Source organism: Triplophysa rosa, linkage group LG9, assembly GCF_024868665.1.
Source record: "Triplophysa rosa linkage group LG9, Trosa_1v2, whole genome shotgun sequence".
NCBI classification, from domain to species: domain Eukaryota; kingdom Metazoa; phylum Chordata; class Actinopteri; order Cypriniformes; family Nemacheilidae; genus Triplophysa; species Triplophysa rosa.
In genome coordinates this window covers 12082218-12106478 of record NC_079898.1, presented here as the reverse complement: position 1 = coordinate 12106478, position 24261 = coordinate 12082218, and the positions used below count along the sequence as shown (strand labels likewise).

At 38.7% G+C, this 24261-nt stretch overlaps 3 protein-coding genes across 3 annotated transcripts; all 3 read right to left on the bottom strand.

Annotated features, from left to right (window-relative positions):
* Nucleotides 1-3385: 3385 nt before the first annotated feature.
* On the bottom strand, nucleotides 3386-6466 carry arl3a (ADP ribosylation factor like GTPase 3a). The gene is made up of 6 exons (XM_057341601.1): nucleotides 6402-6466; nucleotides 5697-5840; nucleotides 5344-5460; nucleotides 5111-5161; nucleotides 4668-4853; nucleotides 3386-4512 (listed from the first exon to the last, which is right to left on the bottom strand). Exons 1-6 carry the CDS (start codon nucleotides 6402-6404, stop codon nucleotides 4465-4467), a joined length of 549 nt encoding a protein of 182 aa, XP_057197584.1. The 5' UTR covers nucleotides 6405-6466; the 3' UTR covers nucleotides 3386-4464.
* Nucleotides 6467-6805: 339 nt separating this feature from the next.
* npm3 (nucleophosmin/nucleoplasmin, 3) lies at nucleotides 6806-8697 on the bottom strand. Its single transcript, XM_057341602.1, has 5 exons — nucleotides 8528-8697; nucleotides 8254-8339; nucleotides 8043-8162; nucleotides 7847-7940; nucleotides 6806-7693 (listed from the first exon to the last, which is right to left on the bottom strand). Exons 1-5 carry the CDS (start codon nucleotides 8598-8600, stop codon nucleotides 7566-7568), a joined length of 501 nt encoding a protein of 166 aa, XP_057197585.1. The 5' UTR covers nucleotides 8601-8697; the 3' UTR covers nucleotides 6806-7565.
* A 705-nt stretch (nucleotides 8698-9402) lies between these two features.
* On the bottom strand, nucleotides 9403-24020 carry oga (O-GlcNAcase). The gene is made up of 16 exons (XM_057341600.1): nucleotides 23315-24020; nucleotides 23069-23120; nucleotides 22880-22977; nucleotides 22663-22793; nucleotides 22399-22570; nucleotides 22218-22316; nucleotides 21847-22131; nucleotides 21541-21699; nucleotides 20836-21461; nucleotides 20209-20392; nucleotides 13710-13795; nucleotides 12655-12759; nucleotides 12234-12325; nucleotides 11925-12117; nucleotides 11684-11843; nucleotides 9403-11225 (listed from the first exon to the last, which is right to left on the bottom strand). The coding sequence occupies exons 1-16, from the start codon at nucleotides 23472-23474 to the stop codon at nucleotides 11089-11091; spliced, it is 2739 nt and encodes a 912-aa protein (XP_057197583.1). The 5' UTR covers nucleotides 23475-24020; the 3' UTR covers nucleotides 9403-11088.
* Between the last annotated feature and the right edge of the window lie 241 nt (nucleotides 24021-24261).

The following is a 24261-nucleotide window of genomic DNA, read 5'->3' as shown; positions in this document are numbered from 1 at the left end:
GAAGATATTTTGAATAACGTTGGTAACCAAACAACATTGGACCCTTTTGACTTTCATCATATGGACACAAAACCACAGGGACATTTCTCAAAATATCTTCTTTTATGTATTTAATTACTAGGTAAACACAATACTTATTATGACACACAACTGCATAAATTCATCCTCTTTAGTGTCAAGGCTTACAGGGAACACTGCGCATGTGTTTTCAAGCTGAATTCCCAGGCCCCAGTGTTAATCATTCGGAGATATTCAGGTAACAAAGAGAGCGGCCAGAGGAGCAGATTTCCCCCTCGTCTCCTGTTACTCGTTACAGGAATATGAACCCAGAGGCTCACTGTAGCATTCGCTGACCTGACAGCTCCTGCGCACTGTGTGGATGTCTTTGATTAGACTGAGGGTTTTGGAAATAGAAGTGTGATGTGTCATAGGAAAAGATGGATAAATGCGCACAGTTTCAGGCCTGCTAATGCATGCAGCAGCTGCACAACAGCTGACACACTCCCGGCGAAACAACGGCAGTAAAACACACCTTCATTGAGGCCCCTGCACAGAGGAATGCACACACACACCACACACTCGGCAGCCATGATAACGCACAGCTGTCAAGTTCATCAGGCCACACCCCGGTGAACATGAGCAAATACACACCAATGAGGTGAAAAACTGATACCGGAGAACACTCTTTCCCCATTCTTTCTTTCTCTCTCTCACACAGACAGACGTGAGCAAACTTGCTTTAGCTCAAGAAAAATGATGGCACACTTATGTGAAGTATTAAGCCATTCAAGCAGAAACATTGAATGTGATTATGAATGGCAAACGCAAGATGTCATAATCTCATTACTTGTGCTTACGCCGGAGCTTGAAGCACTGAGATGTTCACTCCTGTTCTGTCTCTTTAAATGAAGAGCAATCAAATGGGTAATCTATGTCATCAGACTATGCGACGCAATATTCACATTTAAATATTTGACCCTTGTTTTACTGTAATTGTTGTAAATTACTGTGTCTGTGCAGTTATGATTCATCGTAGGCCAGTAGGATTACTGGAACGCAACTGAAGTTTCGTTGGGAAATTGAATTGGGAAATGACATCAGCAGGATTCAATATCCACATTTTTGTGTAACATTAAAGAGTGAGAGTACACACTTGAATACTGGCTATTCAATTTTAGACCTAATTCAACAAAATATTAGTTATGTAAAATATAAAAATATATGGACATATAACATGTGCGAACATATACGTTTTAAACATAAACATATTGTGTTGTTGTGAACACACACTTCTGGTCAAACATTTTAGAAGACTTGCTCACTAAAAATAATGGTTTTTCACATTTTAGAGTAATAGTAAACTCAAACCTGTCAACCTGTGGAATAACACAAATGTAACTATAGGAATTATGTTGACTAATATACAAAAATAAATCAAAACTGTTAGATATATTAACATCTAACAGTAGTCACTCTTTGTTTCGAATTTGCAAAAATGTCCTTTTTGCATGTTATCAACACTCTGAATTGCTTTTTAAACAATATTCAAAGTTCTCATCTATTCTGTGCTCGTATTGGCTACTCTTCCTTCATTATTCAAAGTCATCCGGTCCATTTTAAATTACGTTTTAAGGCTAATTCACACTGATCCAACAAACTTCAACAAATGCATTTGCTGGCGTTTATTGGACCAGTGTGAATTAGCCTTAAGTTTTGTTTCCGCAATTATATTTATCTCTATGAAACTAATGGCAAAAAACTAAAAGCGTATTGACGTAGTGACGAACTTCCAATGTTGTTAATTTTAAAACAACTTAACATACCTAAACAACGACCGGAGAAAAACACATTTCTGTCAAAATGTGCTTCTAATAAACACTAGCCGCTGTCAAAAAAAGAGCTCTTATTCCACGGATAAAGTGAATAATCTCACCTTATGCATTTTCTCCCGCATGAGTCCATTATAAGAACTATCTTAAGGTTTACCTGAACAACGACCAGGGAAAACAAAATGATTAAATATTTTTTTAGCACCGATATCAAACAACAGCATGATAAACCATAAACCGATATCCCAACTTATGACAACAACGGAAGTTCATCACGCTTGTGCACATTTCATTCCATTTCAGGCATCTAAAAATACAAAAGCTTTTTAATATATTGAAAAAAATCTTTCTTGTTCTAAACCTTTTGACAGGTAGTGTATATGTTTCGATCTAACCCAGAAAGTCTCCATGTGCCTGATTTACAAATCAGCGGTGCGGTCTCAATGGCAAATGACACACCTCATCATCACCATGTCCTTCACAGTCCAGGTGGTCCATTTGGAGAGTTCTGGTTGGGTGTCATTCAGGGGACAAACTCTGAAAAAACAGCCGATGTCTGTGCCTCACTGTCTGATTTGTGAATGGTGTTGAAAGACCCAGTTCATAAAACCCACTCTGTGCTTTAAGAATGTACTGTTTACAGAGTGCTTGAACTGAGAACATAGGTAAGCGTAAATCATCTCTCAGTGCATTTCTGCCAATCACAGACTTTGAGGAATTCACATGTATTTCAGTCACCAAGAATACGGAATTGATTTCTGAGAACTATACTAAGGTGCATGGCCAGCTCCAGGGAAAGAATGTGGTGTCGTTACAAAAGCAGCAAGTCTCTACACATTTAAGAGTTCTGACATGACCATAAAGCTGCTGGAGAAGTTGCCATAGCAACGCAGGATTTGACAAAGGTGTGGGGAAGGGAGCCCCAGTGGAACACAAGGTCAGGGCAATATCACCTGCAAATGTCTCTCTCTCTCTTTCTTTCTTTCTTTCTTTCTCAATAGATAAATCGACAGACACAGAACCTGGTGCTGTGTTCATGTAGCTGACCAGAGATGACATCACTTTACAGTCCATCATAGATAATTGAAAGAGTGCACAATGGACATTGATCACAGCGGGCAAATACTGGTCATTAAACATTGACATTTACAGCCATGCAGGAATACATTTGATTTTAAGGTAAATGGGCTATAACAGGATGTGGGTCTAAAATCTTGGCTCAAAATCTAAATAAAACTTAACAAAATAAAAATATGTGACATTGCAGGCCGCTGAAAGCATGGCAGAGTAAAAGCGTGTCATAGCCAAAGGCGGTCCAAACATTTTTTGAGTGTCTTTTTTAGGCCCGGCAGTGTATGTATATGCATATAGAGAGAGAATAAAAGATGACTGTGGAAAGTATGAGTATGATAGACTGAAATAACATTCTGAAACTAGTTGATATTTCTCAGTCTCTCATTTTGATTAGATTAACATCATACGATCGAGTGTACAAAGCACCAAAAACCCTCATAAAACCCTCAAGCACAAAAATGTAAAACTAAGATGAACACCTTTTAAAACGTCTCGTTTAATTTGGTAAAACGGACAGAACAAACAAGACATGATTAAAAATCTTTAGAGGCTATAAAAACGGTTTTGCTACAGCACCACCTGCTCTAAACCCATTTCCTGTTTGTAAAAGAGATCTAACTGTTCATTTACAAGGACATCATGTGAAATTAATGCTTTTGCCCTCATAAATACAAAGAACCTCTACTGCAACAACCAGATGCTTAAGCTTGTTAAACCTGTTACAAGCACACCTGTCAACTAACTCTGGGTTGACTGCTTTGCAATGTGATTTAACTCTACATTCATCCCTCAGATAAATATTTGACAGTTTGGCTTTCATAACGTTGCGATTCAAGCCAGCCAAAGCAGACACAGGCTATGCAAGTAATGCTTTCTCTTTGTAATGCAACAGTCTGTAAAAAAATCTAGGATAGTATAAAACATCTACAACAAACAAGTCTTAGAAATCCATGATGTGGAAAAATATATCAAACTAGATCTAACACACACACACACACACACATGTCTGGTTTACTATCTCCGTGGGGACAGTCCATAGGCGTAATGTTTTTTATACTGTACAAACTGTATATTCTATCCCCTATCCCTAACCCTATCCCTAAACCTAAAGATCATAGAAAACTTTTTGCATTTTTAGATTTAAAAAAAATATTGTTCTGTACAATTTATAAGCTTTTTTGCCCATGGGGACCTCAATTTTGGTCCCCACGGTGACACGAGTCCCCATGTGTTGGTGTGCGTTCAGGTTTAGGTCCCCACCGGGATATACAAACATGAACACACATACACACACACACACACACACAACTTCAGTGGTTGACTGTAATATTATAAAGAACAACATGCTATTGCACAGTGTTTACAGAGTAACTGGAAAGAGAATGACAGAGAGAATGGTGATAGCTTAGCTGGCCCCAATGGGTTAGGGTCAGAAACATTCCCCTGAACATCGCCAGCTGGCATCGGGGTTCACCTTCATTTAACAAGCTGGTAGAGAATCCACACAGCCTACAGAGTTTTTCACATTCTCTGGATCGGTGAACAGAAGGAGCTTGAGTCACTACTTCTTCTTTGCAGTAACATTCTTGCAGAGCCAATTCATGCCGTCCTGAATGAAGAAAATACATTTTGTAAAATACCAAATATGGTTTCATGATGCAATAAAATACATTATCATTTGCCTTGAAGCAATTTGAAGGTTTTCTTCAAGGTTTTCATTTAGGGGAAAACAAATAAACAGAGAATGAAGATAGATGAACTCACTTGAACTCCCTCTCCTGTAAGAGCGGAGCAGGACTGGATTTGCCACATGCGGTCCCGAATGGTGTGCAGGTTCAGGCCCTCAGCGATCTCAGAGGCTGGAGCCGCTGTCAGCAGGTCTTGCTTGTTGGCAAAGATTAAAACAGGCACGCCATTGAGTTTCTCTTCATCCAGTAGCTCAGACAACTCCTGCACAACACACAATAATTCAGATTCAGGTGTGTCATTCAATCAATAACTGATTCAAATACTTCATTCGCAGTCACGGTGAGGTTTGAAAAAATTACTGCTTGAAGAAATGCATATTAAGAAAGTATTTGCTTTATATATTAATTATGCAATTTCAATCATTACAAAACATCAATACTGTAAAAATCCTGCAAATGGTTTATAATAAAGACAGCAATCACTGATCAGTATATTTGCTATACAGACAGATTTTATACCTGTCCTGTTTCTTCAAATCTCTTCCTGTCTGCACTGTCTATGACATAAATCTGAAATACAAAAACATAAGAGCATCAAAAACAAGATAAAGCAAATAAGGGATCTCTAATTATAAGTGATCTCTAATTATATATTATTTATGATTAAAGACAAGTATGTGGGATTTAAAAAGACATTTGATTCACTGGTCTGGCTTATTTGCCTGAAGCACATATCTTTCAAAGACACTCACAAGCACGTCTGTATTTTCAAAATAGTTTCTCCAGTACGGCCGAATCTTCCTCTGGCCTCCAATGTCCCAGACATTCAGTTTGAAGCCCTGCGACTGCACACTCTTAATGTTAAAGCCCTGGCAGGGACAAAGGAATACAAAGGAAAGTAACTGTAAGGTTATACTGTGATTAAGTAAAAAAAGAACGAAATAAAATATTTTATTTATCTACATTCAAGCAAATTATCTGTTTATGAACTGTAAAGCACACTTGGAAAAACTGTTGCTTTTAATTTCAGTCATTTTCACAATTGTCATCAACTTAGCATTTTAGATCAGGACCACAATTGACGGTGTGATACAATGCGTGTTACCTGTGTTGGTGTGATGTGACTAATATCTTCAGAGGCCAGCTGTTTAAGAAGTGTTGTTTTCCCACCATTGTCTAATCCCAAGAGCAGAATACGGACCTCCTGGTCAGGGGCACTCTTTAGTTTTCTAAGGATTGACAGCAAACCCTGGAATAAAATTACATATGTTGCTCAATAACCAGAACAGTTATTGAAATACAAAACCACTCTAGAAGGAAGGACAAAAATCCTCTTTCATTCAAAAACGTCATCAAACAAAACTCAAGAAAAACATTTCAGACCATCTCTGGCACCTACAGATAAACCACTGGAAATTCAGCAAAACAGAAAAAATAGTATATTATAAATTATATATTTAGTTTATAATTTTAAACTATCCAACTGTATTTTACGTTTGGCTGGTCAGCTTTGACAGAGGTCTTCTGTAACTGGCATAGGCTACCGGATACTCATACACCGAAATCGGATTAAGTTCAAAATTGGTGTAATGAGTGGACTAAATCTTTTGCCCTTCGAGAAAAAATTAACGGGACACAAATAAATGAGATTTAACACCGCCGAGCTTACATAAACAAAGCAGCTACTGTTGCTAATATTTAAGTGTTCATGTACCCAATACTGACTGAACACGACGGTTATTTCCAAAACGTTGTTAAATGTTTAATGAATAAAAAATAAAGACAAGACTAGAGGTAGATAACTTCTCACCATCTTGAAATTCTCCGGCTATCTTCCGAGACGCCGCCGAGGGTTACTAGGGGGAGTTAGGTGACGTCACTCACTAAGCGTCATGTTAAAGGGACCACACGACACAAACGGAATGGAAAATATATAAGCAAAAAGCGTGTTTTTATGAAAGCTAAAATGCTATTATAGCTGTGCATGTATACAATTATTTTCTCTCTAGTTTATTTACAAATACATTGACATTTCATTTAATAGTTTTCTAATTATCCATTATTCTACAAGAACATTATCTTAGTTCATTACTTCAGTAACTGAGAATGATAACTGGTAAAGTAGAAGATACTTTCAGATCTTTTCCACTTTTGGAAGATGAACATCATGAAGAAATCAAAAGCATTAATTACTCTTCACAATATTCTGCTGAATTGACCAACACCTTTATAAATGAGCTTGTTTATTAAAACAGTATAAACAGGAATTGATTCTACTAAAACAACACATTTTATTTACAGAATCCGTAATTAAATCTGTAAAAATACAAAAATGGCAACCATGGGAGTCCTTTACAACTGATCAAAACAAACACCCCATCAAAAACACTGATTTTGTCAGTGCTTCAAAAACAGACAAGGATTGCCTTACAAATTAAGTAGAAAAGTCACATACTGTGCATTAAAAAGAAAAACAGTGGAGAACAATGCTGGTGCTTTCCCCAAATGCAGATGCAGGCTGAAATCAAGACGTTTTACTGTACACCGTCACCGCTGTTCATTTCAATAGCATCTAATAAGGGAAGGTAATAGCAGGGATAGTACATCTGGAGGTCACATGGCTCAGTGATTGGACAGGACTGTGCTTTCAATCCCCGGGTCACACCTAACTGGGACTGAAAGCTTGCTGTTAGCAGCCCAGATCCTTCGACACTGCAACCACCAATCAGTTAAAGCAGAGTGTTTTAAAACTTGTACACATGAGTAACAATAATAATTAACAAAAATGTTTCAAACGTGAGGCATCGCTAAAGTCAAATGTTCATGGAGCTGACTTCGTGGAGGCTTTAACCCTTTTCTAGCTATTTAACATCTGAATGAACATAAACGGACAATATGGCCACCCTTCATCAATGTCATAGAAGAACATTAAATCTAAAATTGTATAAAACGTACAAATTGAGTTACTATAAGTTTAAAGCTTCTGCTTTTTCTTTGCTGGTTTGACCAAGGGCATTTCCTCTTCGCTATCATCATCATCCTCCTCCTCCTCCTCCTCCTCATCATCCTGATCTGACATTTCAGACTCTTCTTTCTCTGTGGCTGAGAGGGTGGAAGAATAACGAAATGAGCATTCAGAATATACATGTATTATAATATACAACTATATATCAAAATAAAAAACTACTTTACATGTATTGTTGCAATAAAAAGACAGACTTTATTGGGCATCAAATTGAACGTTTTATTACTCACCAACTAAATGTAGCCCACTGACAGTCACTGGTCCAGATCCAGATTTCAGGCGTAGTGTGACAGGAGCAATCAACTCAAACTCCCCTAGGCTTATCTGAGGGAAAACATACGTGAAAACAGATTTAGAAGACATACTGTATAATAATCTACAAAAGTAAAATGTAAAGACACAATAACTATGGTATTCATACTTTACCATGGGCAAACAGGAAATGTGAAGATTTGCTAGAGGCACTGATATTTTCTTTCCTTGGTGATTCATAGCGGTCACCTCCACCACGTTATTCTCCTCTTTGGCACCATCACCCAGACATATCTAATGGTTTGAGAAACGTGTAAATGACCATGACACACGTCATATATCCCCACACTTCTGAGAGCTATTATGATTGTAATATTGCACGAACCGTTCTCAGCTCGAGAAAATGTTCCACATCATCATCTTCATCTGCCTGAAATGTGTAAAATGGAACTTCAGAGGACAGCTGACAACCTACAGGATTACAAATACAGCAATATTAAGCATATATGATTCACATAAAAATACATATATAGAGTCACATTATTGAACTTTAACAACGATTACAATTATTAAAGACAAGAACTGACTACTGCAGTAACACGTGTGTTGTTAGCAAATCTACAAAGCATACAACACAAACTTATGAGAACTGATCTTACTGAACACATAGCTTTCCAATCGTGAGCGCGATTCCACCGCACAGTCCGACACTTCATCGTCCACAAACGACATAATTCTTCAAACGTAAGTAATATGAATTCAATGGATAATGGAATGTACAGTGCAGGTCGCGCTTTCAAAACACATGTGACGAGTACTACGCGAGAAACGTCGCAGGAATCATGACGTCATCAACACAGGGACGTAGAACTGAATTGTAGATCGGTTACATTAGTCACTTTGCACGAACAAAAAACAAGAAAGGTTTAAAAACATCTCTTGTAATAAAGTAAAAACTGGATAGATTGTACTAATTTGAATGACCTGGAAAATGTATCCCCCCGTATGTTGTTCGTCTTGTGTTGTATGCTATTTGAAAGCAAAAAAATAACTGAAAAAACATACCAAAGAATGCTGTGCTGTGTTTTATTTTATTTACTTAATAATGTTATAATAATGGTTAAATATTTTAAACATAAAAGTAGTCTTAAATCCCCACGTTTATTTATTATATTTAAAGTATTTCTTCTTAAAAGCTCTACAAAAAAATGAAGAATCAAAATGCTAAATACCTGCTTGTTTTGATAACCGTATAACTTATTACTTTTTTCTAATATGTTCTTTTTAGTTTCAATGTTTTAAGACTTTCATGTCTTATTTTGAATGCCTATTTCTGCCCCTGTAGCATTTTAAACTTTCTATTTTTTAATAAAAAAAATGTAGATACGTGACATCTCTCCACCATTTATGATTGAGCACGCGGACTGAAAGCACGCAGGCATTAGCCTACTGATCACGTTTGGAAAACATTTTCAATCACTTGTGTTTTGAAATGTTTATGAACGATAAAGAGTTTAACTCTTTCACTCTGATTTACGGCAGATTTTTTTTATTTAACATTTTAATAACCATCTTAATCACATACAAATCTTACAGAAATTACAACTATATTACATATACATAATCATAATTACACAAAGGTACAGAAAGGCATTGTATATAACCTAAAAAACAAAACAAATGAAAAAGCCCTTTACATTAAATTTGATGAACCAAAAAGCAATGAGCCAAGCAAGGCATTCTGACTGCCATACAAACAAACAATAGTCATTTTTTGAGAGTACAGTGCCCCTTTAATTTGGGGGTGAATGAGAAAATATTGAAAACGTTAAGACCCCAATGGTTGGCCCATCATAAGCACATAACTATTTAGATTTTTTTCTGAACCCAGGCATTATTTGCATCATTACATACAGGAATCTATGGGAGCGATTTGTGCTCATGGTTATTCAGGGTAATATAAATGGTAAAATAATACAACTTAACAAATAATCAGTATTGAGAATCTTATGCGTAATACATGTGGACAGGTATTTCTGACATAGGGTTGTTTGCACATCGAGTGTAAATTTCACAGAAAGCCAATTACAAATGTGGCGCTATTAAACGTGAACAAAAAAGGGTAGATCTTAATTTAGAAAGGCATTGAAGGGAAAATCAATGACTGTAGCTTCATTAAAGTTAATTTTCAGATCTCACTTTGGTTGAAAGTGTACTTTCAACCAAAGTGTACTTAAAGGCTTTCAATTGTGTGACTTTTTAAAAACATACCTGATGTCAGATTTATATCTCAAATTATAATACACCACTTTAAACAAAGGCTAAAGCTTATTAACTTAAATTACAGGCGAGGGTGTAAAGTAACCAAGTCATTTTTTACAAAAAATAGAAAATTATCATTAGAAGATACACATGCCAAAGGCTTCCACAAAAACATATCTCATGCAGTTTTAATGAAGAATAATGGTTTAACTGTATTCACTTCTGCCTATTCAAATGTTCAGATTGCCTGTTTTCCAGGTTATTGAACAACATACCATACTTCAAAGGATACCTTTATGATTCTGCATTCTATATATGAGCTCCCTCACACTGCACCTGGAAAATTTCAGAATTTATTCCATTGTTCTGAAAAGCAATAACACAAACCCTGGCTGTTCAACAACCTCATTCTAGATTATTGCTAGAAGACTGTAAAGTATTGAAATAAACTAATTAAAAAGAGTAAAGTGATGAAAGTGTAAGTTGAACTTCTCATATGAAGTAATGGCAAGTTTTAGCCTGGAGAATCTATACATGTCAACTTAAACATGCACATGTGCTGAACACAAACTGCAATCCAGCCGTATCTAAGAGATCAAGCAAGTTTAGTGGCACTTGGCCAGCTCAAGCTATTCTTGCAGGCTCAAACTTCAATTCTTTACCACTTGTCGTGCCCCTCCACACACACAAATGTGTGCATATATACACACGCTCACTTGCAAACTCTTTTAAACACAGCACCACTGACTGGCAAAGAACAATCTCTATGAACAGCACCTACACAATTCTAGAAGTGCATTCAGCATAATTAGATGAAATGAGCTACCATTACAGAGTTGCTATTACAAACATGTGATTGTTTTATGAACAGGTAGCAAGATTTCTGGACCTTAAAAGTGGGCCAAAGCTTTGTGCACTTTTTGGAGGCTCCTATGTGTGATGGTTAGGCAGCTCAGATTTACAAACTTCTCCCCATTATAATAACGTCTTTTGGGAATCCTTCCATTTTGGCAACTTCAAAGCAACCAAGCTTGCTATAAAAGTCCATCATTCTTTTGTCCATCTGTCGGACTTCACAGAAAGCACCAAGTGAGCCTGAAAATCAAGAAGAATATATGTTTAGAAATAAATCACTGCTACTTTTTATGGCATCCTAAGGCAGAGACAAAGGTAATATTTCCATTTAGTGAAAATGCTTAACACAAAAAGAAAACATTTAACGGATGACACCATTTTGCTTTAATGAAAGCATGTTCTTGATATGGACTCCAGCAAGATTTAAGAATGCTCTTAAAAACATCTAGTGTGCTTTACTTGAAGCAAGAAAATCTGATCATTTGTACAGAAGTTGACATGGTTAACGTATCAATTTGCTTATTTTATTAACCTCAGAATTACCTAGAATCTTCCTATTCTTATTAAATTAGTATTTTATTTAAAAATTATTTCTTATTTATTGTAACGCTCTTGACATTTACTTTTTCAATCTTAAAACTTCTGAATCACCGCCTCCATGTAAGAGCACACCGGTCACACAAACTATCGCAACTTACCATTGGCTTTTAGCGATGAGAGGAGACAACCCATCATACTCTTGGCAACACTTGGGTCAGTAACCTTTGCATGAATGTCCACTTTAATGAGCGATGGGAAATTACTGAGGAATGATTCTGGCAAAACCTCCTCCTCCTCATGGAAGCTTAGCATCATTTTCTATAAAAACAATTACATCACTGTAAACACTTTATGAACTGATTTGATATGCAAGTAATGACAAGTAGAGTGGGCTCTAACCTCAGCATCTGACAGGTCCTTCTCTGTGTCTGGCTTGTTGTATTTCTCCTGCATGCATGGTATCCAGCTCACCTTGCATTTCTTCAGGAAAGGTTTGACATCCACGGTGCCCAGAGCATAGCCACAAACACCTTCCTCATCTTCCAGTACAAAGCCATAATCTGGGCTGATTGTTAGAAAAACCCCCACTAACCTGTTGTGAAGATAGTACAAACATCGATTTTAAATTTTGAATAAAATAACAATCATCATCATCAACATCCTTAACACACTAATAGGAGTAAATGGAGTAAGAAGCTGAAACTGCACCTGTCTCCAATTAGGTCTGGTGACTCATCTGTGAAAGAAATGCCCTCACAGCTCTCAGTGTACATCTCCTTGCAGATCTTATAGACAGAAGACTGAGGGTAGAGAAAGAAGAAAAGCAGCATGTGAAGGCATCTGACAGCTCTCGTTCCACATACGGTGGAGCGTGATCCTTCTAACAGGTGGACCAGACTGCTGTTTTAGCAGAATCGTTCAGATCATTCTGCAAAATAACCTAAAAGCAGAGCTTAAACTGGGACACCTCTGCTGGGAATACCAACAGCCAACTGAAACATTTTTTTAAAGATGTAAAACATTGACAGTTTTCATACTACAGGAGGCAAGAGATGGCTTGACTGAATGCAAGGCTAATTATAACGTACATAAAATGTACAATGGATAAACGTGTTGATGCAAAGCCTACCTCATCCTTGGGAAAGTAAGGCCTTATGGTATAGATTTTTGAAGTGGGCATTGATGGTGGTGGCTGGTAGAAAAGATCATTTGCCCCATCAATTGGCAACAGTCTCTGTGAAGACCAAAGCAAAAGTGTAGTATAGTAAAGTACTCTTCTATATTAGAGTTAGTGAACTGCTACTGAAACTTCAGCCTGAGTTTACCTGCTCCAGCTGCACAAACACACACCAAACCGGCATTAAAACAAATGCTTTGACAAATAAATGTGCTTGTCCGGTTGGTCAGTGTACAGAAAGAGCATGTAAACAGCATATCTAACACCATGACAACAGGTCCTTTTCTACGCGTGCCTTTTTTCCCCCACGAGAAACCAAAATGTAACGAAAGTGCGCAGGCTTGGTCTGAGAAAGGCTTTGCTGGCTAAAGGAGATGCTCCTTTCCCGCTCTTTTTTTTCGCTGCGCAAGAACTTCCTGTTGAGAAAAGAATGATGCTGGCGCGCAGAGCAAAACTCCATGACCAAATACATCCGGTTTCAAACCTCACATGTATTTGTTTCATGACAGACTTTTTAAACAGTTTAAATAGTTAAATGAATAGTTGTGAGATGTTAAGAATTGAAGGACCAGATCGATAACAAATCATTTGTTCATGGAGCTTTATGCAGGCAGATTCGCAGTAGCACGCGCAGGCGTAGTGTCGCAGCCGCATGCGCAGACAAAATGTGAGGATAATTTAGCGCTGTGTCCTGCAAAGAAACCAGATGTCATAAAATAAAATCTAGCAGTGTTGTGCTGTCGCAGGCGCAAGAGGAAAAGCAGCATCTCATTTGGGCAGTTGCTGAAAGAAATCCAAATTTATTCTGGGTTATAAAACACCAACACCCCAACCACTGGATCTGACTGTAGCCTCTAGACCCGTTAAACTTCTGAACACCCTTCATATACAGCTACTCACAGCTCACCTTAAACAGACCAACCTGTAACATTCGGCAGCCATACCAACATCTCAAAAAAAAAAAAAATCTTCTTGCAACATTGTGCTGGTAATTCAATATTTGATACCTGGAACTCTCCTGCTAGACCGCCCCTAAAGGCCCAGGGCTCTTGGTCGCCACTTAAGAACTGTGTTGATGACTGTCTACGACACCCTGTTGAGATCAGATCCAAGCGGAAAACATGTGAGGGGCTTTCTGGCATAATGAGGGGGAAGGGGTATAGGGTAGAGGTGTCTTATTTCCAAATGACGCCATTGAAAATAAACGCAGATACTACAAAAACTACACCTCAACGTTAACAATTGTGAAAAACTTTTGCCAGTTTAACATTACGTTGACAGAGGGCTTACGCTGACAGCAATGCCAGATTCGGGCACGTAACTTAAGCAGTTTATTTTTCGAATGCTCCTGAAATGTAGCATTTATAATAAAGTGTGGTTACAATAAGGGACCTAGCACTGAACATTACTGCGGTCGGATAAGAACATTTACAAACCGCTGCATCTACATTTATGACAGCCTGTTTGGGGATTTTCTTGGTTGTGCGTCATCGGTTCGCTCGCTGGTACTAAAGTAGCTTCAGCTGTGTAAGCCCTCTGAGTTCTAAACCTCATCTGAAGTCACATTTAGACCTATCTGCCTTGTCACATGACTAAGGAGCTTTCCACCACACTAAACTCTTCATTAATAAAAGCTTATCATTTGGCATGCTTTTTAAAACCTGCACAATTCATGGGCAAATCACAAAAAACAACCCCCATTTTTTACACAAATGTCTATTTTTGGCACCTGTTTGCTCCTACGGTGATATTCAAGATAAAACCGGGTGCTTTTTCTTGCCACCAAGCAGCTACCACCCTTAATATTGCAACGGAAGAATTCATTAACTTCTATTGTAGCAGTACCAATGTGAGAGGATGAGATCTCAGCGTCATGTAACAAGACAAATGCGGCGCAGACACAAGTGTCAAACTTGTTTTCCAATTTTCACTCAATTTGATCATACCTAACACACATCCTGCTGCGAAATGACTGGACAAACATCACACGCGCCATCTGAGGGGAATTTTACCACTCCCTTGTCTTGGTATTATTTTCCCATTTTGTGACCAACCTGCTTACTAAGTTAAGTTTGTTGTACAGTGGAGTGGTCTGGATTTTCCCCCAAGATGGTGCGGTAAAGCTGGTCTGAGCCACTTCAGTAGGGCCTACTGATAGAAACAAAAAACATGTTAGAGCTGGCAGAGAAAGAATGGGGGGTTAAACATCTAACGGTTGAGCTATCGCTGCGCAAATGTGACTTCATCCAAAACCTTTCCTTTCCTGAGGCATTGAAAGAAAATATGTAAAGAAAATATGTAAAGAAAAACAAAATGTACATCTACAAAAAGAAACAAAAAGGTAAACGCAGATTCCAACGCACTGTCCATCCTACAGCAGTTGAAACTTGTGCTGAGGATTCTTCCATCTGTACATAATTAAGGGAAAAACAATAGAAGAGCTCATTAGTAAATTGATTTCAGCACAACAGCAGTGAGGCGCTGACTGAATGCTATCGGCACTGCTTTGGACGGGGAGGAAGATCAGGCCTGGTTGGAAACTGACTATGTTTCAGACTCTCCATGCACTTTTAGAGCAAAGAGGCCACACAAAAAAAGGATTTCATTATTATTATTATTCTATTATAAATAGCACAGTTAAGTCTCTTCCTGAGAGCTGTGCGATGGGAATCCGGCATTGGGTGGGCCAATGCTCCATGTGTTGATTCTAGTTTTACAGAACACACTGAATAGTCATTTATAAATGTTCCCCCCCTCAATTATTTAGCACATACTTAGATGTGGCATGCCAGTTTTGGTTGCTGCCTGCTGTGTTGCTTTGTTATAAGGCTGGACAGAAACCTGTGAATGAAATGTGGTTACCAAGGTAACCCAGGCCATGCTGGTGCTATAATTACTCAACCAACTTCCGACAAAAACCTCATTTAGAACAAAATCCATTACTCTAACTGAACTGCAGCAATGACCGTAAGTCATATAGATACCACACACATCACAATAAAACATGAGCCACCTAATGGACGAGGTGCTTTCAGACTGCACAAAGAAATAAAAATCATGTGCACGTTACATAGCTTAATGGAATATAATGTTACTTTAAAATATGCTTAAACAAGATATTCAGCCCAGACCAGTTCAGTTAGAGTAACGCATACAATGAGGTTGTTTGTGGAGTACAACAGAAAAGCATAATACGACCACTCTAACAGAGGGTCTATAAAAATGGCAATTACCGTTCATGACGCACCAGAATAGCCTTACACAGCCGCTTTGCTTTCAAAGTTCGCATGCGCGGAGCGCTAGGGCGTAAGGGGCCTACTTTCCTTCACGATCACACCCTTGATCGAAAGAGACTGCAACGGATGTTGCCAAGTTAATTCACAATGATACACACAGCAAGCAGCAGCACCCACTCTGGCAACTCTGACCACAGCCAACCAATTACAATTCAGTCTACCATCTAGAGTGGCCGAGGGATTGGCTAGCAATGAGGAAAGCATCCAGTCAGTGGAGGAAAACAATATTTACAAACAAAGAAATGAAATGTAACAGCATAATCTAGATAAATATCAAACTTAGCCCAAGAAATTTTAGTGCTGTGTGGAGCCGTTCATACCTTAAGTGTGAACTGAAGGTGATAAGAATTTAGCTGTATGAGTTTTTTGTAGAGAAGTGCTAATTTACGCTCTCGGGTCTAAAAATATGCGCTGCCATCTGTTAAGGAGTCCATTTTTAGCACCTTAAATCTCACAGATGCCCCTATGAATCATGAAGTGTACATGCGAAAGCTTTACAGACTAATGATGTGACACGCAGCGGTTTTACTATAAAGTTTACAGCACACACTTTACTCCTGAATAATGTTTATTGAAGTATTTCATGGGCTCAGCATGGTTAAAAAGCCTTGAGCAACAACAACAGGGCTCTAGAGTGCGACCTTATTTCTCAATGGTGCGACTAAGAAAAATCTGAGGTCGCACCGGTGCGACCAGCCATTCGAGGGAGAAAAAAAGTCTCCGCGACTCTGAAAGTCTTCCTGTGATTCAACAACAGACACACATTAGGCCCATATCGTGGTCTAAACCAATCAGAGATAGTGAAGGGCGGACCCCCCTCTGATTGGCCGTGGTCCAGATTTTCCTGTACGTGTGTGTACCAGAGGTCGCGTTAAACGAAAATTCTCTGTCATTGACAAAGGCCGTCCGTCCGTCATTTTGACGGATTACAATGAGTGCAATTTGGAACTCCCCATTTCCCTTCATTAGAGCGTGATATGCTCGCGAAGGGACGTGCGTGTTTTCACCCGTCATTGTTACTGACTAGACATAATGATGCGATCTGGGAAAACCCGTCGGATGTCGCGCTGGGACGCCTATCAAAGTAAACCACATAACATGAAGAATGAAGGAGTATCAATGCACATTTCCCGCCAGTCCTGTGTAAACTACGGCATGCAAAGTTTTTTATACAATGTTTTCGTGAGATGACAGAGCTCCCCGTCTGCAGCACCGGGAGTTATCCGATCGCAAAACATACAAGGGATGATCAGAAGTCCAGACAGAGTCGGCGCCAGGGTGCACAAAGTGAGGGGGCTGCTATGTTTAGTGGGGGGGCCAGGGTTATAGGGTTTAGAAGGGTGGTGTCCCGAAATTTCATCCTACCCGTCAGATTATCCTACCAGGCATGCGCACATCAATGTTACGTCATTTTCTTGCGTATAAAATCATACTTGTTTATTTTATACTGCTACGGGAATCTGATTGTGTATTTTCGTTGTTAAATCATTCTAGGCCTACATATTTATTTAGTACTGGTAGTACAATTATAGGGTATTGCGCTGTAAATTAATCATCATGTTTCTTTTATGCTGGTAGGATAATCTGACAGGGTATTTACGATGTAAATTTATTTAATGTGTTCATTTAAACTGTAGGACTATCTGACAGGGTATTTTGCATTGTAAAATCATCCTACCTGTTTATTTTGTCGATGTGGTTTAGATTATACCTAAATTTTGCCCTGCGGTAGGAAAACTGACAGGTTGGACAATTCGAGGTTGAGACACGGCACATGGCTGAGGTCTGCTCTGTTCTGTTTCAGTGTGCGCTCTTCTGGTGTTAAGAAGCGGCACTCCGCCATGCCCCAGTTTTCTTCTCAAGTTTAAGTTTTACCAATTTACTTTTTTATCAGAGATAATCGCGGAAAACCTGATCTATATGCAACGTGGTAGGTAACCAAATCACACTTGTGAGCGGCACATTCGCACATAAGAGTGCGCGAAGAAATCCATGTCCGCACACGTCAGCCGCGCACTGCCTTTTTCATTGAGAGCCAGACATTTTTAACTATAACACAATAAAAAATCTAGTTAAATCTGCCTATGGGTGCGCAATACCTGCGAGTTGTAGATACAAAGCTTTTCATCCAGTGCGCGCTGCCGTTTTGAAGTTTAACAATTCTAAATGTCCATTTCGAGGACAGCATTCATATTTCGCATAGCTTTTTCAAAGCTAATAAATTGAACTGAACTAAAAGAATGAAAGACACTGTATGAAAGACACTGAAACTGAAAGGCTTTTTTATATCAACTTGGAGAGCAAATGTTGTATGACGTTTTGACAAAAAGAACTGGAAATACACCGATCATAGCCTACATAAATTCAGCGGAAGTTAATAAATGAAGATTATTAATTTAGACGCATATATAAAAAAAATATAGATGAAAAATGTCAAAAGCAGGCTTTAAAGAAAAAGTGACAGAAAAAGTATACAGGGGACTGTTCCCCAGTAGAGCTTTATGTCTAACAAAACGATCGCATCAATATAACAACACTAAAGAGCGAGCTCTTGCTTTCTGATAGACAGCCTGTATCTCCACTTGTCACCGTCTGCATAATAGTAATGCCCGTTTCTTGTTAAGCAATGCATACAGAAACTTGCCGCTGGACGCAAGCAGCCCTTTAGCTTGTGTTTTTAACAACACATGAAAGTACAGCACAAGACAATGTCTTTAAATTCTGTTAACGAATAAATACATTATTTTTTACCCTCTGCTCTTGTTGTTTCTTTAATAAATATAAACCAAATTCATTCTCCAAATGTTTTTTTAATGATATTGCTTTTTTTCATTTTAAAAAGTGAGGGGGCACAGTGACTGAAGTGGCCGGGCCATGCCCCCTCGTGGCGCCGACTCTGAGTCCAGACACTATGCACATGATAAACAACGTAAAACTTGCTTCACTGCTTATTAGTTGTTATCCGTAATGTTTGCTAGTTTCCTTGTGTAGTGATAATGGCAGAGCTCTCGTTCTTTAAGTGTGCCCTGCACCATTTTCCTTACTTTCGTTTTATTCAAACGGTTTTGTACAGTATTTTTATAGACTTCAACACTGGGAAATGTTTTTTTATTAAATTGTTATTAGAGTAAGTCTTTTACACTTAAAGTGACTTTTACTTGTGATACTGGACTGTTGTGCTTTTATTTTCATCACTTAACTTTAAACCCGTTTTCCTCCAAATTCCGTTCCTGAAAATCATAGCGCTTCAGCCGACCTCAGCCATAACTTTTGTTACATACACAAGGTATGAGCAAAATAAAAACTGATTTGGAAAGGGCTTGAATATGGTATCAAAAACTGTAATATATAAATTTGCACCATGTGTTGGGTTTTCCCAGATCGAATCACATATGAACATAAACATTAAAACATTAAATATATAGATGAATATAAACAACAACGGCTTTATTGGGCATTCAGTTGTATTAAAATACAACAAGTTCCGAGACGCAAGTACAGCGTGATGACGTCACGAACATACTAATTACCACTAACAGCCACCTTGCACCATAGTGACGGGTAATAATAGATTATGACGATTTTTTACGAGCCTGTCAGTCAAAATGACGGACAATAAAAAAGTCTAGCGCAACCTCTGGTGTGTCGTGTGAAAATGCGTGTGCTGCAGTCAGACAGAGAGGGGAGGAGCCTATAGGCCCGTCAGTTAAACAGAGTGGATGTAGCCGCGGATGATGAGAGAAGATGAAAAGAACGATTGACAACTTTTTGTGAATAATGTTAAGTTAAGGCCTGATCCGTCCGAAAATCATAAGCAATGCTCTGACACGGAGCCATCAACCTCCCAGGTTATGTCAAGCCCTGGTCCATTTATCTTGAGATGTTTTAAGTAAGTTTCAGTTCAGTGAAGCACTTTAAGCACCAACACTTTTTCAGTAAGTTACCTTTCTTGTAGAATTGTGCTTCAAATAAAGAACTTTATGTTGACCAGATTGTTAGTTAATCATTTACGATGTCAAGTCAATTTTGCCTATATGGACAGCGATTTTAAAAAAAGTGAACTGGTAAAACTGCGGTGTTAAATGCGATGCGGTCGAAAATTTGGGTGCACCTAACTTTTGTGCTGGTGCACCTAAGAAAAAAAGTTAGGCGCACCAGTGCAAAAAGTTAGTCTAGAGCCCTGAACAAAGAGATGTGATGCCATACCTACCTAACCACTGAACAAATGATTTCACCATTGAGATGATACTCTTTATATCCCAGATATAGGGATACAGGTCATACAGAATGGTCCTGTTGGCGGAGTTGGAAAGTCTGGTGAACATCTGGATGACAGAACAGCACATCTCTTCAAAGATATCTGCTCTGGAATGCCATTCAGCTACCTGAGTAAACTAAATGGAGATAAAGTTGTCATTAGCACGCAATTCTTATTTTTTATGCAACTCAGAAGCAACTGCTAAACACTTTTTTATAACTAACAAAGTGTCCTTATTTCTATTATAAAGGCTCCACCAAGTGGTCTAAATAATTATTGCATTTCCACCATTTTGTTTGACTGAAGATTTTTGTTCGAATAGAATAAATTATAGTTTGTATACTCTTCACTAAAATATCTCATAGGCTAAAATAGCTCTAACTAAAAATAAAAGTGTTTTCTCTGGGAATTTCCAAATTTTCCGCACAGACTCATTTTCACAGCACATGGAAAACTGGAAATCTATGATAAGTTGGCTAAATAAATAACCACATATTAAAGGAACTGTACTGCACTATCCTTCCCCGCGTTGGTTTTAGCAACAAGCTACACATGACATCACTTAGTTTGCCATCTCACCTTCTCTGGATCCTTTTCTGTGGAGTTAATGCTGACAAAACTGCTATTGGCTCTCAACCAGTTAAACTCTTTCAGCATCTGTACTGCTTTTGGACCATGTTCATATGGCAGATAAAAAAGCTCAGCCAGCAGGGTGAGATCCTCCAGAGTAACCGGCTCTACAGTGAACAACGGTTTCTCATTAGGACCTGGAACAAACACTTCTTTATTGAGCTGATCATCAGTCTGCATCGGTGCGATGTCACTGCCTGAATCCTCCTGAATAGACATCTCTGGAGACTTAGACTCTGTCAGGCTCTCTTTATCGGTGTCCATGGGTTTGAGATCTTCAGACATCTTAGCCTTGACGATTTCCGTGAGGATCTGGTTGACGTTTTTAACGTCCTCCACCTCGTCGTGTTTCTCTACAACCATCTCCATAGGTTCTTCATCTAGGTCCTTCTTCTCCACCTCCACCTCCTCTTCTTTGCAGAGTATGTGTGGTTCGTCACTAAGAGGCACGGCTGGGCTCATGATTGGCTGTTGGAAGACTGTGGTCACTGTAGCCATAGAGCTCAGACTAGTTGCGTTAAGCGGAGGAATGTCCATAGAAGTGCTTTTAGTTCCACTGTGAGGTACCTGTCGACCTGTAAAGAGAAGATTGTTACATGGACAAGCCGATTCCAAATGCAGAAACAACCAAAATCACAAAGATCCAATGCTTACTGTTGTACTGATGAGGCACTCCAAATTCGCTCAGCCATTCAGAAAGAGCCAGCTTGAGTGCGATCTGTGGGCTGTAGAGAATATCTGTTTCTAGCTCCTCATCACTTCCCTCATTTTCCAGCTTTATTTGAATAGACACAGTGCTGTCTTCACTGTCCGCTAAGAGGAGAAATCAAAAGCTATGAAGACTTTCTTTTGCAATAGGACAAGATTAAATATATGGCCAATAATGCTGGTTTAGACTACAAAATAAAGATCTGAAATCTGTTTTTAAACAAACTGATGTTTTATTGAAGACATACTTACTCATGACAACATCTTTTCTCACTCCATTCATGTTAGACTTATACCATGTGGCTAGTGTGTGAATGGCGACAAAATTGGACTCAAATTCACAGTTGGGGTTGGTAAGGACTCCCTTAAGCCGAGGTATGAGTTCTGAGGACCTGCCTTTATAAGGACCCAAAAACAGACGCTTCTGGTCATAGTCATTGGCATGAATATTGTCCCAAATGACAGGGGCTCTCCTCAGAATCTTTGTAACTTCTTCAATAGATTCAACAGTTATGTCCTTTGAAACAACTTTCGGACCTGTCAAAAACAAAGGCATTGTAAAATACAAAGGAGACATAGTACTCCAGCACAGATGTCACCTGAAAAAAACAACAACAGCATACCCGTCCACAGCACCTCAATTCCAGGAAGCAGCTTTTCACCAATTGTATGCAGGTACGGCGATTGTGCCACATTTGGATAACAAAACGTCCCACAATATTCTTAAGAAAAGAACACTTTAGGTTTTAGCAGTGGATAGGATAGAAATTCACATAAGGAAATGCATTGGTTAGGACTACTCACCTGTGGGGCAAAATAGGAATATGTCAGGTTCTCCCAAATACTGGAAGATCTCATTGGTTATGGACACCTGCGCATGGGCAAAAGAGCTGAATACTTCTTTGTCAGCTGGACAAATGTTATGATCTATGTCATCAAACAGTAAGGCAAAGGACTTGCACCCAAAATGAGAGACCTGAATTAAAAACAGACAGAAATGTGAATTGTACAAAATGTAAACCAGAATAACACTGAAGCCCGCATTGTGAGGATTTGGTTCATTCTTACCTGGTCCAGCTTCCTTTTCAGTGTAGACACTTCCTTCTGATTTGAGAATGTAATGTCCAGACCGGGGGAAATGGCATAAATGAACTCAATCCCATGCTCTTTAGCAGCGCTTATTAGGGTTGTGAGTTGTTCTTTAAAATAAATGGAAAAAAATAAACTCAAGTCATATACAGCACAACCAATCATACCATGTGAAAAGGCTTGATATGACAATCACCTGCTTCTTCAACAGAATACATCTCTCTCCAAAACATTCTGTGTTTGTAGTCATCTTTTGGGGCATATAGATATGTGTTCAATCCCCATTTTTGCTGCCTATTAAAAATAAATAAAATGTTGATGCATTATGTTAATTTGAAGACAATACGAACCGTTACAATACATGCATAAACGTGTTTTTTAATACCTCCTGAAAAGCTCTTTTCTTTGTTCCATTGTCCATGGCCGTCCATAGAAGCCTGTTGAACAAGTCAAACAAAAGGTTTTGACAAGCGGCACACATTCCTGAACCACATGCTTTAGTCAGTCAATGCAATGACTGTAATGATCTATTCAAATGTTGTTTATTTAAACACTGTTGGTAACTAATTCGATTTAATATCATTTTTGTTCATGCCGTGTGCATTGTTGCTTGCTTTTTGCGTTTGCTCACCCTCTACAACACCAGTGAGAAATTTTCGTCGGCCTGTTCTCTCAACTCCAATGCTTGGATCATCAACTGGACCTAGCGTTTCCGCAACCGCTTCTGCTGGCACTGGATTTGCTTCACTCTCGGGCTGTGACGACTCAATTATTTTGTCTTTCTGGACCATCTTTACCTATGCACGTACCACTGCTGTTTAAGATACTGGTTTACGTTAGACGTCAGCCAACGCTTTTCTCGTACAGAAAAAAACACCTGATTGGATACTGGGTTAGTAGGCCATCTTGGTTGGAACGGAATTCAATAGGATGTAGAGTCTCCGCATTAAACTACCAGCAGACTTCACCTTTAAAAGACCACGCAGTCGTAGCGTACAATTTTTTTATTGATAATACAATAAATTTCTGATTGCCATTTAGAGAACTATTGAAAGCTTCTTTTAACGACAAGTTTGTCAGAGTCACTAGGCAGCCAACCAATTAACGTTAGCCGATGTTTTCTCTGTTAGCTGTCTTTGCGACAATGAATGCGTTACATCGTGTGCTAGAATTGAATAAACGACGAACAATCGAGCTGTTTGATATACAGAAAACGTCAGATATTGCAGCGCGAACTAATGTAAATCCTGTCAATGCAGCGCAACGTCCATCAACCGTGTTTAATTTTGTACTCTTCTTCCTGTTTACACTTACTGCGCAGACTCAGAAAACTGGTTTGAACCAGTAGTGGACGGTTCGGTGCGTCTGAAAGCAAATCCCTACCAGAGCTCTTAAAGGGACAGCGAGAATCATAGATGATGTTCAAAAACCTATTTTATACAGTCTATGCCAAAAACTCAACAAACGACTCAAGACAGACTTACTGAATTGATTTCTTACTGCAAAAAAACATACAAAAAACAAACAAACGCGGCTATGGCATTTCTTTGTAACAGGATGTGCAACGCACAACTATTT